This window comes from Scomber scombrus, chromosome 16, assembly GCF_963691925.1.
Source record: "Scomber scombrus chromosome 16, fScoSco1.1, whole genome shotgun sequence".
Lineage (NCBI taxonomy): Eukaryota > Metazoa > Chordata > Actinopteri > Scombriformes > Scombridae > Scomber > Scomber scombrus.
In genome coordinates, this window is record NC_084985.1 from 5,339,764 (window position 1) to 5,353,225 (window position 13,462).

The window sequence follows — 13,462 nt, forward strand, 5'->3', positions numbered from 1 at the left end:
GATGACACGTCCCTTTTCTACTATCAGACTGTCTTATGGAGAATATCTTCTTTTCTTGGCCTCAGATGTGTTGCGGGCGGCTTGAATATGATATGTGGAGACACGAGCGCTCACTCAGTCCTGAAGAGGATGCATTACATTCTCTAGATCACTGCACTGACAGCACATACATTCAGATGACTTACTGTCAGCTTTCTGCTGCAGCAAAATTTACGTCAAGTATTTGGAAAAACTTGGTTTTCTTGATCGGACATAGGAGACAGCTACTGTTGAGCTTCAGTGTTGGGTTTCTTCTGTTATGTTATGCAGTACAGACAGATGATTTTTTTAAAAGCTGGTTTGACTCAATATCTTTAAATATGATAGATGTTAGGCCAACTAATAAGTTTAACTAAAATAAATGTTTAAATGTTCCCCAATAGACTTCTTTGAAATATGATTTAAGCCACAGTGCACATAAAATATAACTGAACAGACACATTAATAAACATAATCTAAAAACACATAAATAAATACAATTAATCTTTGACGGTTGGAGCTGAGCTGTGGGACAATCCTTTCTGGGATGGGCCCACCTGAGATGTTTACACTTGGAGTTTTAACACATGCGCTCATAAAGGAAGAATTCAGACTTCAAGTTGTTCCTGCATACCTGCGATGTTTGCTCTTCTATGTAATTAAGTGTTGGAAAAAGTTTCTTTGTTGTAATGTTAAACAGCTCCATAAATCAGAAAATTATCATACGGCTGAGGGTTTATGAATCAGCAAAGGGTCATGTTTGTATTCAACAGCACTTTAATTAAATGAAGCTTTATTTCCGACTTTCCTTGTTCCTTGTTTCTTTTTAGCTTGACATATCACGAGTATCTGACTAAACATTAAAACATGCCCAAACCTGAAATTCAGTGAGGGCATTAAATCAGCCAAAACAGTAGCTGAACCGTGTTTGGTATGCATACAGACACTGATACGAGATGTAAAATCACAGTTGTTAGTCTCGATTAAAAGCATGTGAGATGTGTCACACGTGGCAGTGCAAATGCTTTCATCTCTTTAGAAAAAAACGGATGATTATTTTTTAGTTCATTATCAGACTTTTCACACATGAAATGAAATCTCACATATTGTATATTGTATATACTGCAAATGTTGTGTTTTTAATGTCTGTATACTGTGTGTTTTAAGCATGAGCCACATCAAAGACAAAGTTCCTTCACATTAATTGAATGCTACAAGTTTATTTTGTCATTTCAGGCAATCAGCAGGAGGCACATCTGTAAATTATTATTATCTGCACAAAAATATAAAACAAAATGTGTGCAGATCGCTGCGTTGTCTCCATTTCTTCTTTAATGTTTCATAGACATGACAATGATTTGACTACAAAAGGTCTTCCTCAGGTGAAGGTGAGGATGTGAACACAGTAGAGCTGCAGCTTGAGCATATTTTCATAATCGATTAATATGTCAATGATTTTGTCAATGAACAAATATTTAATTAAAATGGATGATAAATCACTCGTCACCTGTGAAATTATTAACTGATGTGAATCGAAAGAAAGAGAAAGATCAAATGTATTTTGAGGGCACTGTGCTACATACATAGAGTGGATTCATATGCAATGGAGCTAACAAATGAAGAAGTAAAAATGAACAAAAAACAGAAACTTCATCACAAAAAAGGGGAAATTAAAAGTAACACAGCAGCCATCTGAAAATGTCCAAAATCTGTTTCCAAAACTTACATAACAAATCAAATCCTGAAGAAAATGTAGCTTTGATGTCATGTTGATGTGATAAGATATATATATGTATTTATATATATAATGTGATCTAATTGAATGATTGGGCATTTTGTGTATTACCAATTATTACCCAATTCCCCCTTTTCTTAGTCGTTTTCCTTACATTTTCCGACTGGTTTGGAAGGTAATTCTTATAATACTACATTGTGTATTTTAGAGAAAGTAAATCAAAAGTCACCAAACAACTAAGAAATTACAAGGCAAATAATGAAATAGAAATAACAGGGTCAGAATCAAATGTGAAACTGGTGCTTTAATATCCAGCTCTTTGTAGTTTTTTTTTTGACAATTTACAGCAATTAAAAGACAGGTTCACAATTTTCTTAAATAAGTAATTAGCCCAGGCTTTTCTTACTGTAATCATTCCTCATGTTCATATTGGACATTGAGAGATACCTTTATAATGGACTTTCAATGTAGGCGTAAGTGAAGGGGGACAAAATGCACAATCAGTGTGACAATGTATTTCAAAGTTAATATGAAGCTCCAGACGTTTGAGTCAGTCAAATACATAGGAAATCTTCAAAATCTACAATTGCCGCTTTGTGTGTCCTTTCCCGCTTTATACATGGTCAAAGTTTTCCAGAGAAACGTATACATGTGTCATTTTCGTTTATTCTCATCGATTAACTACCAAATAAAAAAGGTGGAGACATTGTGACGCACAAGTATGTTGCTTACGAGGAAATGAAACCCTATTTAAACAATGCTGTTTGGCCACTTACTATGGCAAACTGACAAACTGTTTCCTCATCTGCATAACTAGGTCAAGATCTTTTACACCGGTGGTTCCCAACGTTGGGGGAAACTAATTGTGTGAATCTAAGGCAGGAGTGTCAGGAAACAACTCCATAAAGGACCAAAATGTGGGACTGCAGGTTTTCATTCCAACGAAGCAGGAACACACTAGGCTTGACTCATTTAATCAACTGATCTCAGTCTTCAAACGGTTGATGGGTCGAATGACGTGTGCCCTCGATTGGTTGGAAAAAAAACATGCAGGCACACGTGGAGTAGTTTGGACATGCCTAATCTAAAAAATGTGGGTTCATCGATTTCTCTTTTCTTGAATCTTTCCTTTTTTTCTGTTGTAACAGTGGATCATTTGAACTCTTCTGGACTCTACAAAGAAGGGAAAGGGTTAGGGTTAGGGTTAGGGTTAGGGTTAACCTTAAAGTCTTTTATTGCTAGTTTGTTGTACTAGATTGTAAATTGTCCAAAAATAAATAAATTAGTGGTTGTGACATGTAGCATCAAAAGCTAATGAATTACCTGTGAACAGAACCACATTCCCACGCATACACAGACATCAGGCGCCTTAAATGCAAGAACAAATCATGTATGGTCATTGCATATCAAACCGTGCAAGACGATGATCATAAAATCTTTGGTCACAATCTGTGTCACGCTGTTTGATTGTGCAGTGAAGATGAGCTCTACAATATAAATAGGAAGAAGTGAAGCAAAGCGGAGTCACGGCAGCTCTCATTACATTCATCAGTTGTATATTTTTCCATCAAAGACCTCTTTGTCTTCTTGTTATCTTCTCACTGACCGTGCAACTTTTGTCCTCCCGGGTCAAAATTTACCTTGTCTGGTTTAACTGTTTATAAAGCATAAAGTATAAATTATCACCCAATTCTGAGTGAGACCTTTTTGTCCAACTTCCTTCCAACTTATTTCTACAAGTTTTACAATTATTTATTTGGAAATTATAGTCAATAGGCTTCATTTAAATCAGGAGTGTCAAACTCATTTTAGGTCAAGGCCACATACAGTCCAATTTGATCTCAGATGGGCCAGACCATTAAAACTCACTGCATAATAACCTATAAATAATATATAATATGTAATAAACCATCTATTTACAAAAAAAATGAACAGCCTTCGATGCTTTAAGAAAAATGAGTGCAATTTCACCATTATGTCTCACATTTTACACAATTTTCAATATATGAATGTTTTAAATATGACCACAATATGTATTCATTGTATTCTGGTCATGGTGGGGGGAAAAAACCCTGAAGCAGCAGAAAAATTGGAATCACTTTCTGAAATGTTCATACTTTGCAAATGTATGCAGTGGGCTGGATTGGACCCCTTGGTGGGCCAGTTTTGACACCGAATAATTTTTGAGTTAACGAATGTTGACCTCAAAGGTAAAATTGACCTGGTCTGGTTTGTCTGTTTATAAAGCATAAAGTATAAATTATCACCCAATTCTTTGTTAGACCTTTATGTCCAACTTCATTACAACTTATTTCTACGGGCTTAACACATTTTGTTTTTGGAAATTATAGTCAATAGGTTTCATTCAAATTAAATTATACCTCCTTTTTGAGTTATCACATTACCAGCAGGAATCAATGTAATGACCAGTGATAACAATCTTGTTGAGTGCCAGCATGTATGTGATTCTTATCAGAGAGGTATCAGGTTATGTGTTTTACTGCTTGGTTGTCCATGGATACATCTTTCATTTGTCATCTCCAGGAACTAAAAAATCCCCTAAAAAAACCCTGATATTACTAAGTACCTCTGGCTCCCTCTGGTGGCCAGTTGTATTAACAGCAGATTCTGAACAGCCATTTCCAATTGAATCATCACATCAGTCTCATTTCACATTTTTTCAAGTATGTCTTTAATTACAGAGTGTGCAGAAAAAGCATTCATCACTTTGAATATTAAGAAACTATGTGGGATTTTTCATCACAGCCGCAAATGTTTTCACTGATTATTAACCATCAGCTGGTAAAAAAAACAAAACTAAAAAAACTGATTGTGCAGGAATGTCTTAAAGCAAACATAAAAGATAGTACGTTTTTAGTACAGCTGAAACACCACAACAGTTTATTTATATTTAGTTTTATTCTGTGGAATGTAAAAATATTAACATTCAGCATTTTCAAAACAACATTAAATTCATATAACTGATGACATCTAGATCAGTCCAGTGTGCAGTGAGCACAAATAAACCATACCATCCATTTCTTTGCTTCTCGCCGACCCAAACTATGAAATGTTTGATGACTTTAAAAAGGAACAGCCACGAGCCAAATGATACAAAAAATAAATTGGTCTTATGGCTGAAATAATTACATGAATTTCAGCCCCCTTGTGGAGGGAGCAATGTGTCAGTTTAAGCTGTGATAAAAATATAAAATATAGCTGGATGGTCCATGTAGTGAAAGTGGTGACTGGAGGAGAGGAAGAATGAATCTCTCCGTTCTGACCCACAGTGAACACACACACACACACACACACACACACAGCAGTCCTCAAAGGGTTTGTTTCTTCTTTCTTCCAGCTCTCAAGTCTTTGCTGCCGAACGTGTTTTTTAAAGACACCTTTCCTTTCAAAAACAATAAAAAAAACAAAAAGAGGAACCGTGACATAAATCAGGGATGAGACAATGAACTGCTAAGACAACAAAAATCATCCATAGGTGGCGTTTGTCTCAAAACAGAACGTAATTAAAAAAAAAAAAAAACCCACCCCTGACAAACTATTTAAAACCGCCTTTTTTCCTCTTTTTTAAATTTCCTCCTCTCTGTTCCTTCTCTTCCTGTTTCACTAGAAGACGTTTCTGTCCGCTCTGCTGCTGCTGCTGCGTCTCACTCGTACTCAGCGATCAACACCATCATGCCCACTCCGAACAGCAGCGCCAGAATCTCCATCAGGGACTGGCCGTAACTGGAGCGACCCGCCAGCAGCTCTGGGAGCACGGTAACCGTGGCGATGTAAACAAACCCGCCGGCGGTGAACGGCAAGATCCAGGCCGTCGCTGCCGCTCCTACACCTTCAGCCAATAGGGAGCAAGATGTGCCGGCCAGAGCTCCCAGGGCCGTAAGCAGCTGTAGACACATGGCCTGATGGGAAATAGAAAGAATATATTTTATATGGTGTTTGTGACAGGCGTGTTGGTGGAGTAAACATGTACTTGTAGGAAGGAGGGACGCCTGAAATCTGTCTTCACTAACTCAAAAAGACCCTTAAATATAGCCTGAAAGGTTTTTTTATTGAGCAAATGAAGACAGATGCAGATGTACCTTTTTCATGCACATACATCAATTATAGATTGTTGTCTTTGGTGTCAAGTGTTCATTAGGGCTGCGACTAACTCTTCAATTAGACATCCAGTCAAGAAAATGTCAAGAAAATGGTAAAAGGTGGCGTCTTAAAATGTCTTGTTTTATCCTGACCAACAGTCCATAAAACAAATACATTCAGTTTACCATCATTGAAGGCGAAAGAAACTGGAAAATATTCACATTTGAGTAGCTTGAACCATTCAGTTATTAATCTTTCTATTAAATCCCTCAAAACACTGACTGATGCTGTCCTTACTGTTTAATCCCAGGAACATTGCACACTTGTATATAGTATAAAAAATGTATGTATATTGCAGATTATTTAACAGTATTAGTAGTAGTAGTATAGTATTTTATTTTTTTATTACTTTCACTAGTTTTCAGTCAGTTTTTTAAATTTGTCCATACATGGATCTATACAGATACCTTACTTTACCAAAATAGTTTGCAGTAGAGCTGTTTTTTAGCACTTTTATTTTCATTATCACATAGCTTATTATTTTCACCATGAATCCATTAAATCTATAAAAAGGGTTACCGTCAGTGTAGTGAATAGCAGAGGTAGACTAGATTCACTTTAACTAAATAAAAGATTATCTAAGGGGACACATTTCATACAGTAAAGACACATTTTTAATCCCTTTTGTTCCTGTATGTGTAATAACTTTACTTTTTAGGTTTCATGTAAAGCATTTTGAATTGCCTTGTTGTTGAATTGTGCTCTACAAATAAAGGGAACACTGGACCAATGAACAGATTCTGATTAAGAATTTCTCCGTCTTTCTCAGATGATACAAAAATATTCTTTTTATTTATAGTCTACCTTCTTTTTGGTGCAGCCGGACTGGACGAGGATGGCGAAGTCTCCGATCTCGTGCGGGACCTCGTGCAGCAGGATGGTGACGGTGGTGACGGCGCCCACTGCTGGACTGACCAGGAAGGACGCTCCGATAGCCAGTCCGTCAGTGAAGTTGTGTGTGAAGTCAGCTGCCAGGTTAAGGTAACCTGACACTTTGATGTCTGTGTTAGAAGGATAAAAAAAGAAGAAAGTTAAGAGTGGAAAAATGCAGTTTTTTTCAAAGGATGGGGAGTCGACAGCGGTTAATCTCTGTCAATAAAGGTTTAGTAATTTGAGTTGAAGAAGTCACAATGTTCTGAAGAAAATGTCCAGGATTCCAAAAGCACATATTTTCTCTGACGTGATTGACTGACTGAGGTGAGGTGAAGCCAAAAAAAAAAACTGTTTCGGTCCACATGAAACAGAACAAACACAATCCAAAACATGTGAGTGATGAATCAATGACTGACAGGGTCTTCATAAACACACAAGAAAACCTGTTTGTCAGTTCCTGTTAAACCGCAGTAAGAACATTGAGGATTTACAGGTGTGGTGTTAAAACTACACACCTGTCAAAAGTGGGGAATTACACTGGAATTTTAGGAAGTAGTGTGTAGGCTTTGAACACAACTTTAGTACATTATAGTTTTTAATTCAGATAAATTACACACCAAAAAGTGAATGTAATGTACTAAGTAATAAATAGGGAGTGGTTTCACACACAGTGCAAGTATTGATTAGCTCTTAAAATAAAAAAAAGTGACCATCAGTCAACCAATCAATTAGTCAAACAACAGAAAATGTAACTATTGTGATTATCCAATAATCATTTATCATTTCTTAAAGAGAAAAAGCCAAAATTTGCCAGTTGCAGCTTTTCAAATATGTTGATTTTAAGCTTTTTTGTGTTATACACAGGCGGGGAGTTCTGGTCCTCTGAAATGAGGCCAACGTGGAAGTAACTTAAAACTGCATTCTATCAAAAGGCCACCAGGGGGCGACCGTTTTGGTGTCAAAAGGACTTCCGTCTCTATACAAGTCAATGGAGAATTCACCAACTTCTCACTTGATTTCTAACCTCAGTAAACGTTTTCAAAATGTGTTTATGGTCTCAATCGCTAGTTTAAAGCCTTCTTCAATGCAGTATGATGTTCATTTGGGACATTTTGGCCTCCCTGATTTTATATTTGACGATAAAGCAGGGTATGCATTAGGGCGTGGCTACGTCGTGATTGACAGGTTGATTGATTGACAGGTTCAGGAGGGCGCCTCATGCTCCTCCTGATGCCCATATAAGTAGAATCCGTGTTTTTATTTTACCCAGCATGCACCTGAAATGTTCAAGATGGCGCTGCCCAGATCCGAAACTATTTGCTTCCAAGCAGCAGTCCACAAACCAATGGGTGACGTCACGGATGTTACGTCCATTTTATATACAGTCTATGTTTATACATGATAACTGTATGATAAACTGATTGTCTTTGTTCACATTTTATAGATAAACCACTTAATAGTTTAAAGGAGGAAATAATTGTCAGATTAATTGGTAATTGATTGAAAATAATCATTAGTTGCAGCCTTTACAAGTGTTTGATTGTGTTTGTAGCATTTACAGTTTGAAACTAAACGTACAAAACGCATTACTGACCAGTTGAATAACATGAAAATTGCATTATTAAAAAAGGTAAAACATCACTTTTTACTTTTTAAGGCCAATATTGGGCTACTGTACAGTATCAGGAAGACAGTATTGTTGGAGTTTGAGGTACTTTAGGTGCTTCTTCTGTAAACTTTGTGGTATTTTACCTTCCATGTAAACACTGATTTGATTATTTGCAGGTCAAAAGAGGACAGAGCATCAAGGTTGGAAGTAGGTGATTTTTTTGTTTAAAAGCATTGATTTCAGTGCATTATATATTCAACACAGTCAAAAAAAACGCAGCTAAAACTATCATAATACAGCACCTGTCAAACATAAGACTGATACTCTATGTAAGGCCAATATTGGGCTACTGTATTGAAAGGATAAGACTATTTTCCCCCCAAAATTTAGATCAGTCTGAAGGTTTTCTGATGTGCAAATGTGTCAAATAACTGCGTCAAAATAAGTTAATGCACTTCTTACACACTGACATGCATCACTGTCTTAATGCAAACAAGTTTACAAGAAAGCAGTTTAAATAAAATGAATGTGTTATATTAATAAACTTATAGATAGAAGTGAGTGAAGCTGATTTTTTGGTTCCTAAAGTTCAGAGTGTAAAACTGTAAATTCTTATTCACCTGTGTTCGTCTCCTCTTTCTTTGCCACCTTCGTGTCTTTGCTTTCTTTCTTCTCCTCCTCCTCCTCCTCTTCCTTTTCTTCTTCGCCATCGCTGACCTTTTCCTTGGGAGCAGCTGAAAGGGTTTCACATAATAACAGCTATTAAAACGATGGCTTACAGAGCTCAAACGTTAGGAGCCATTTTTGCTGACTTAGCAGACGAACTGATTTGAACCTGAATACCTGGAATATAAAACCTGCTAAAGCTACAATATAGAATTTATTTCAGAGGCAACAGATTGAAATGATTAATTGATGACCAAAATAGTTCCCAATGATCATTTTTAAAGCAAAAATACCAAAACATTCTTGCCAATTTTCCTGTTTTCTTCAACATATAAGGGTCAGTGATAAATAAGGGTTACCAAGATAAGCAAATCAAAAATATCTTTTAAAAAAACTGTCTTAAAAGCAGCATCAAGTTTGTTAAAATAAACATTTTGTATTTTTGTTGGTAAGACTGAATGTTCTTTAAAATGTCAAATGGTGTAACCACAAAAGAACGATAAATATTACGTTATCCACCTACAGTGTATTTAACTATAGTTATACAAACAATTACTATTTAATATTTATATATACAAAATATATTAATATAAATTAATATTTCAAGATCATGCCAAACTAGTTGATATGGTGTTTTATTGAGAATTTACTGTTTTTAAGCAAGTTGAATTATTTGGTACAAAGTTTTTATGGTTACACCACTTAGACATTTTTGCCATAATCCTCTAATATATTCTCTCAAAATGGATTAAAAGCAGAAATTTGATGCCGAGTCCAGAAAAAAAGAATGTGTGCAAGTTATTCATACGTTTATTTTTTTCTAATTTTAACCCTTTAAATTTAACTAAATGATAAACAGCATTTTATTTAGTTTTTAACCAATTTATCGACTCATTCCGACTCTAAATACCAGCGTACCATGTGAGTGGCTGTGGGAGTGTCCGTGTCCGTGTCCTCCCTTCAGCAGACGCACAAATTTCTCTACGACCAGGAAGGCGATGATCCCGCCGAGAACCCACAGACCCACTGACATCATGTGACCGTGGGCAGCTCCTGGGGAGAGAGGAGGGGGAACATGAGCAGAGTTTATAAGCTTTGATTACTACTTATTGTTTTTACATTAACTCGTCTCCTCTGCTCTCGTCTAAAAACTTTACCGTGAGAGTGTCCGTGGTCCTTTGATTCTTCTTCATCATGCGAGTGGCCGTGATCTTCGTCTCCGTGGTGAGAGTGGGGCTCTGTGCACAACGAACACGACACAGGAAACAGACTTAAGATGTGTCTTTCATCACAGTCAGCAGCTGATAGAAAACATCTTATCATCCTCTTGTACATATGTTACTATTATTTGTATTATTTCCAGTTGTTTTTATTGCTTGAGTACTTCCTTTACTTCATTCTTTAATTATGCTTCAAATTATGTAATAATCTAACTTTTTTTAAAGTTTGCAGGAGCGTTGAGTGTCTCATTCACGAATCACTGAGTAAGTATTTTTTATATTTCAAGAGACTAAGCTGCTCCTTACACTCAGAGAGTCAAATAATTTTAACTAGAAAGTAGTTAAAACCATCATGGCTCTGTGGATCAAACTTCCTACCCAGAGCGTGTGGTATGAGGTGGAGGAAGGCGTCGCCCAGCAGACCACCGGAGGCGAAACTGAGCAGCACTTTGAGCAGATTCTGGTGCTGGTCGCTGTTGGACTGAACCGGGATCAGAAACAGGATGAGGAAAGGAGCTGCGCTGATCAGCAGGGTGGCGCCAATAGCCTGCGGACAGCGGAGGGAGGGAAGAGTACATGTGGTTAGTGCCTGTCGCCTTACAGAAGAGAGAAGACTACAAGATTAACGAGCATGAGAAAATAAAGAAGTTATGTGTCTGTGTATCTGCGGGAATCATCTAGCTATGGCTCAAACAATAAATTAATAATTACATAACAAAAGGTGGGTGTAAAGATGGGTTAAAGATAATGATGCTTTATGAGCGTGAGACTGGCTGTTTAATGCGAGTCGATGCTGCACGATATGTTTGAGAGCAAAGCTGGGAAACAGACGAGTTCCCTTAAAAAAAAAGAAAAAAAAAGAAAGAAGCACGATGAGTTTTAACAAAAACCAGAGAAAGTCTTTAGAAGTGAACTGAAAATAAGCGAGCAGATGAAACGTTGCAGGATGTGCACACACTGCTGTCATCGATGGCAAACAGACCAAAAGTCAATTTCGCCTCCAGAAAACTGCCGACTTAACGACTGTCATTATTTATAATTTCCCTCCAGTGATAAGAGATTAATCAGCAGTAGTGTTGAGTTCAGCTACAGTCAACTGTTTTACATTTTAACATGTTCGAGTGGACAAAAAATGAAATAAACACCAACAACAGAACAGTAAAAACAAACTACAGCTTTTAAATGTGAATTTCTACAGAAAGTTTAAACAGACTTTCTGGATGAACTGGCTCTTCTTCCAGCTTTACGCCCATATTTAATCGTGGCAGGTTGACATAATCTTATTTGAAATGTGTGAAAAGAAAGGGGAGGAAACAGATGTGACTGAGAAAATACCCATAACAGGAAAAAATACTGATTACAGTAAATAAACATATTTCCAAAGAAGAAATTCACATGAAATTTCAACCAGACTTTGGTTTTAACTCTAGAAATCCAAATATACAGAGAAATCAAAACATTAAAGCCCGTAAATGAAGTAATGTGTAATAAAGTGGAATGAAACAGGAAAGAAAGTATTGAACGCACTAAGATAAAGCAGCACACAAAGACAAGGAACCAGCTGAAATCTGTAAGTAGTTAGAAAGTAATTTCATCTCCTATGTGTGTAAATGAATATCAGCTGGGTCAGAACATGTTGACTGGCTATAAAAAGGCTTTTTGTTACCAAGATGTTACACAAGAGACATCTGATGATGGGTTAAAGCAAAGAGCTGGTAAAACATGAGTGGGACTGGTTACAGACGTATTTCTAAACTTCTGAATCTTCCAGTAAACACCATTAGGGCAACATGTGTGGAAGGAACTAAAGATCACAGGATGGACCCTCGTAATCTTATAGCTTTAAAGACAATCTGTTTAAAGGAACGGGCCAAAATCACACCTGAGCATTACAGTGTTGAGTCTTGAAGCTGTCATGACAAACCGTATGTAAGAAATGGACGTAAAATCTTGACGTCACCCATTGGTTTGTGGACTGCTGCTCGGAGGCCAATAGTATCGGATCTGAGCAGCACCATCTTGAAAATTTCAGGTGCATGCTGGGAAAAATAAAAACACAGATTCTACTTATATGGGCATCAGGAGGGGCAAGAGGCGCCCTCCTGAACCTGTGAACCAATCAACCTGGTTGATTGGTTAGAAATCAAGTGAGAAGTTGGTGAATTCTCCATTGACTTGTATAGAGACGGAAGCCCTTTTGACACCAAAACGGTCGCCCCCTGGTGGCCTTTTGATAGAATGCAGTTTTAAGTTACTTCTGCGTTGGCATCATTTCAGAGGACCGAACTCCCCGCCTGTGACAAACAAAAGGCGTCTCCACTTATTATTACAATTAATATTTTCCACTGTTTCATTCCACATAACTTTATTCATGGACTTTAATGTTTTGATTTCTTTATATGTGAGGATTACTTGAGTTAAAACCAAAGTCTGGTGAAAACTTCATGTGAATATCCTCATTGGAAATATGCTTACTTGATACTTATTCCCCCCCACTGTATTTCCTTCCTGTGTCTAATACAGATAAACTCAAACAAAGATTAAAAGCAGCCTCCATTGTGTCCGTCGTTACCTGCATCCAGAGCTCCACCGTGTCTCTCTTCTCGCCCTCCGCCTCTCTCTTCACCCTCTCCCCTCCGTGCGTGTGTCCGTGGCCGCTCTCTTCCTTGTGCACCCGGACAATATCCTCATGATGAGCGTGTCCGTGGTCGTGAGAGTGTGCATGTCCGTGGTCGTGAGCATGAGCGTGCCCATGGTCGTGAGCGTGCCCGTGGTCGTGAGCGTGCCCGTGGTCGTGAGCGTGCCCATGGTCGTGAGCGTGCCCGTGGTCGTGAGCGTGCCCGTGGTGCATCTCATCCCGAACGTTGGCCTCGGCGCTCCACTTGCTCGCTCCATGGAACATCTTCACCTCGGGGCCGTGGTCATCGTCCTCTCCATGCGAGTGGCCGTGGTGATGGTTGCCGTGGGAGTGGGCGTGCCCGTGGTCGCCGTGGGAGTGGCTGTGAGCGACGGCTGAACGGGAGGCTAACAGCAGTACCGCAGACGTGGCCAGTGTCAGTGCCAGCAAACGTAAACAGCCCATATTATTCCCTGTGATGAGAAGAAGAAAAATACATGAAAAGTCAGATAACGGCTGAAAATTAAACTCAGTGGTCTTATTTACATCTATACCCTGAATAA

General features: G+C 38.0%; 1 protein-coding gene across 1 annotated transcript in view; it reads right to left on the reverse strand.

Moving 5' to 3' along the window:
* Positions 1-4,427: 4,427 nt before the first annotated feature.
* slc39a7 (solute carrier family 39 member 7) overlaps positions 4,428-13,462 on the reverse strand; it is a 13,828-nt gene continuing 4,793 nt past the window's right edge. Inside the window, exons 2-8 of the mRNA XM_062436066.1 lie at positions 12,855-13,372; positions 10,661-10,829; positions 10,220-10,300; positions 9,981-10,115; positions 9,017-9,130; positions 6,719-6,915; positions 4,428-5,673 (exon numbers count right to left, since the gene is read on the reverse strand). Of these exons, the coding sequence (XP_062292050.1) occupies positions 5,419-5,673; positions 6,719-6,915; positions 9,017-9,130; positions 9,981-10,115; positions 10,220-10,300; positions 10,661-10,829; positions 12,855-13,364 (1,461 nt within the window). The 5' untranslated portion in view covers positions 13,365-13,372 and the 3' untranslated portion in view covers positions 4,428-5,418. The remainder of the gene's footprint in view (positions 5,674-6,718; positions 6,916-9,016; positions 9,131-9,980; positions 10,116-10,219; positions 10,301-10,660; positions 10,830-12,854; positions 13,373-13,462) is intronic.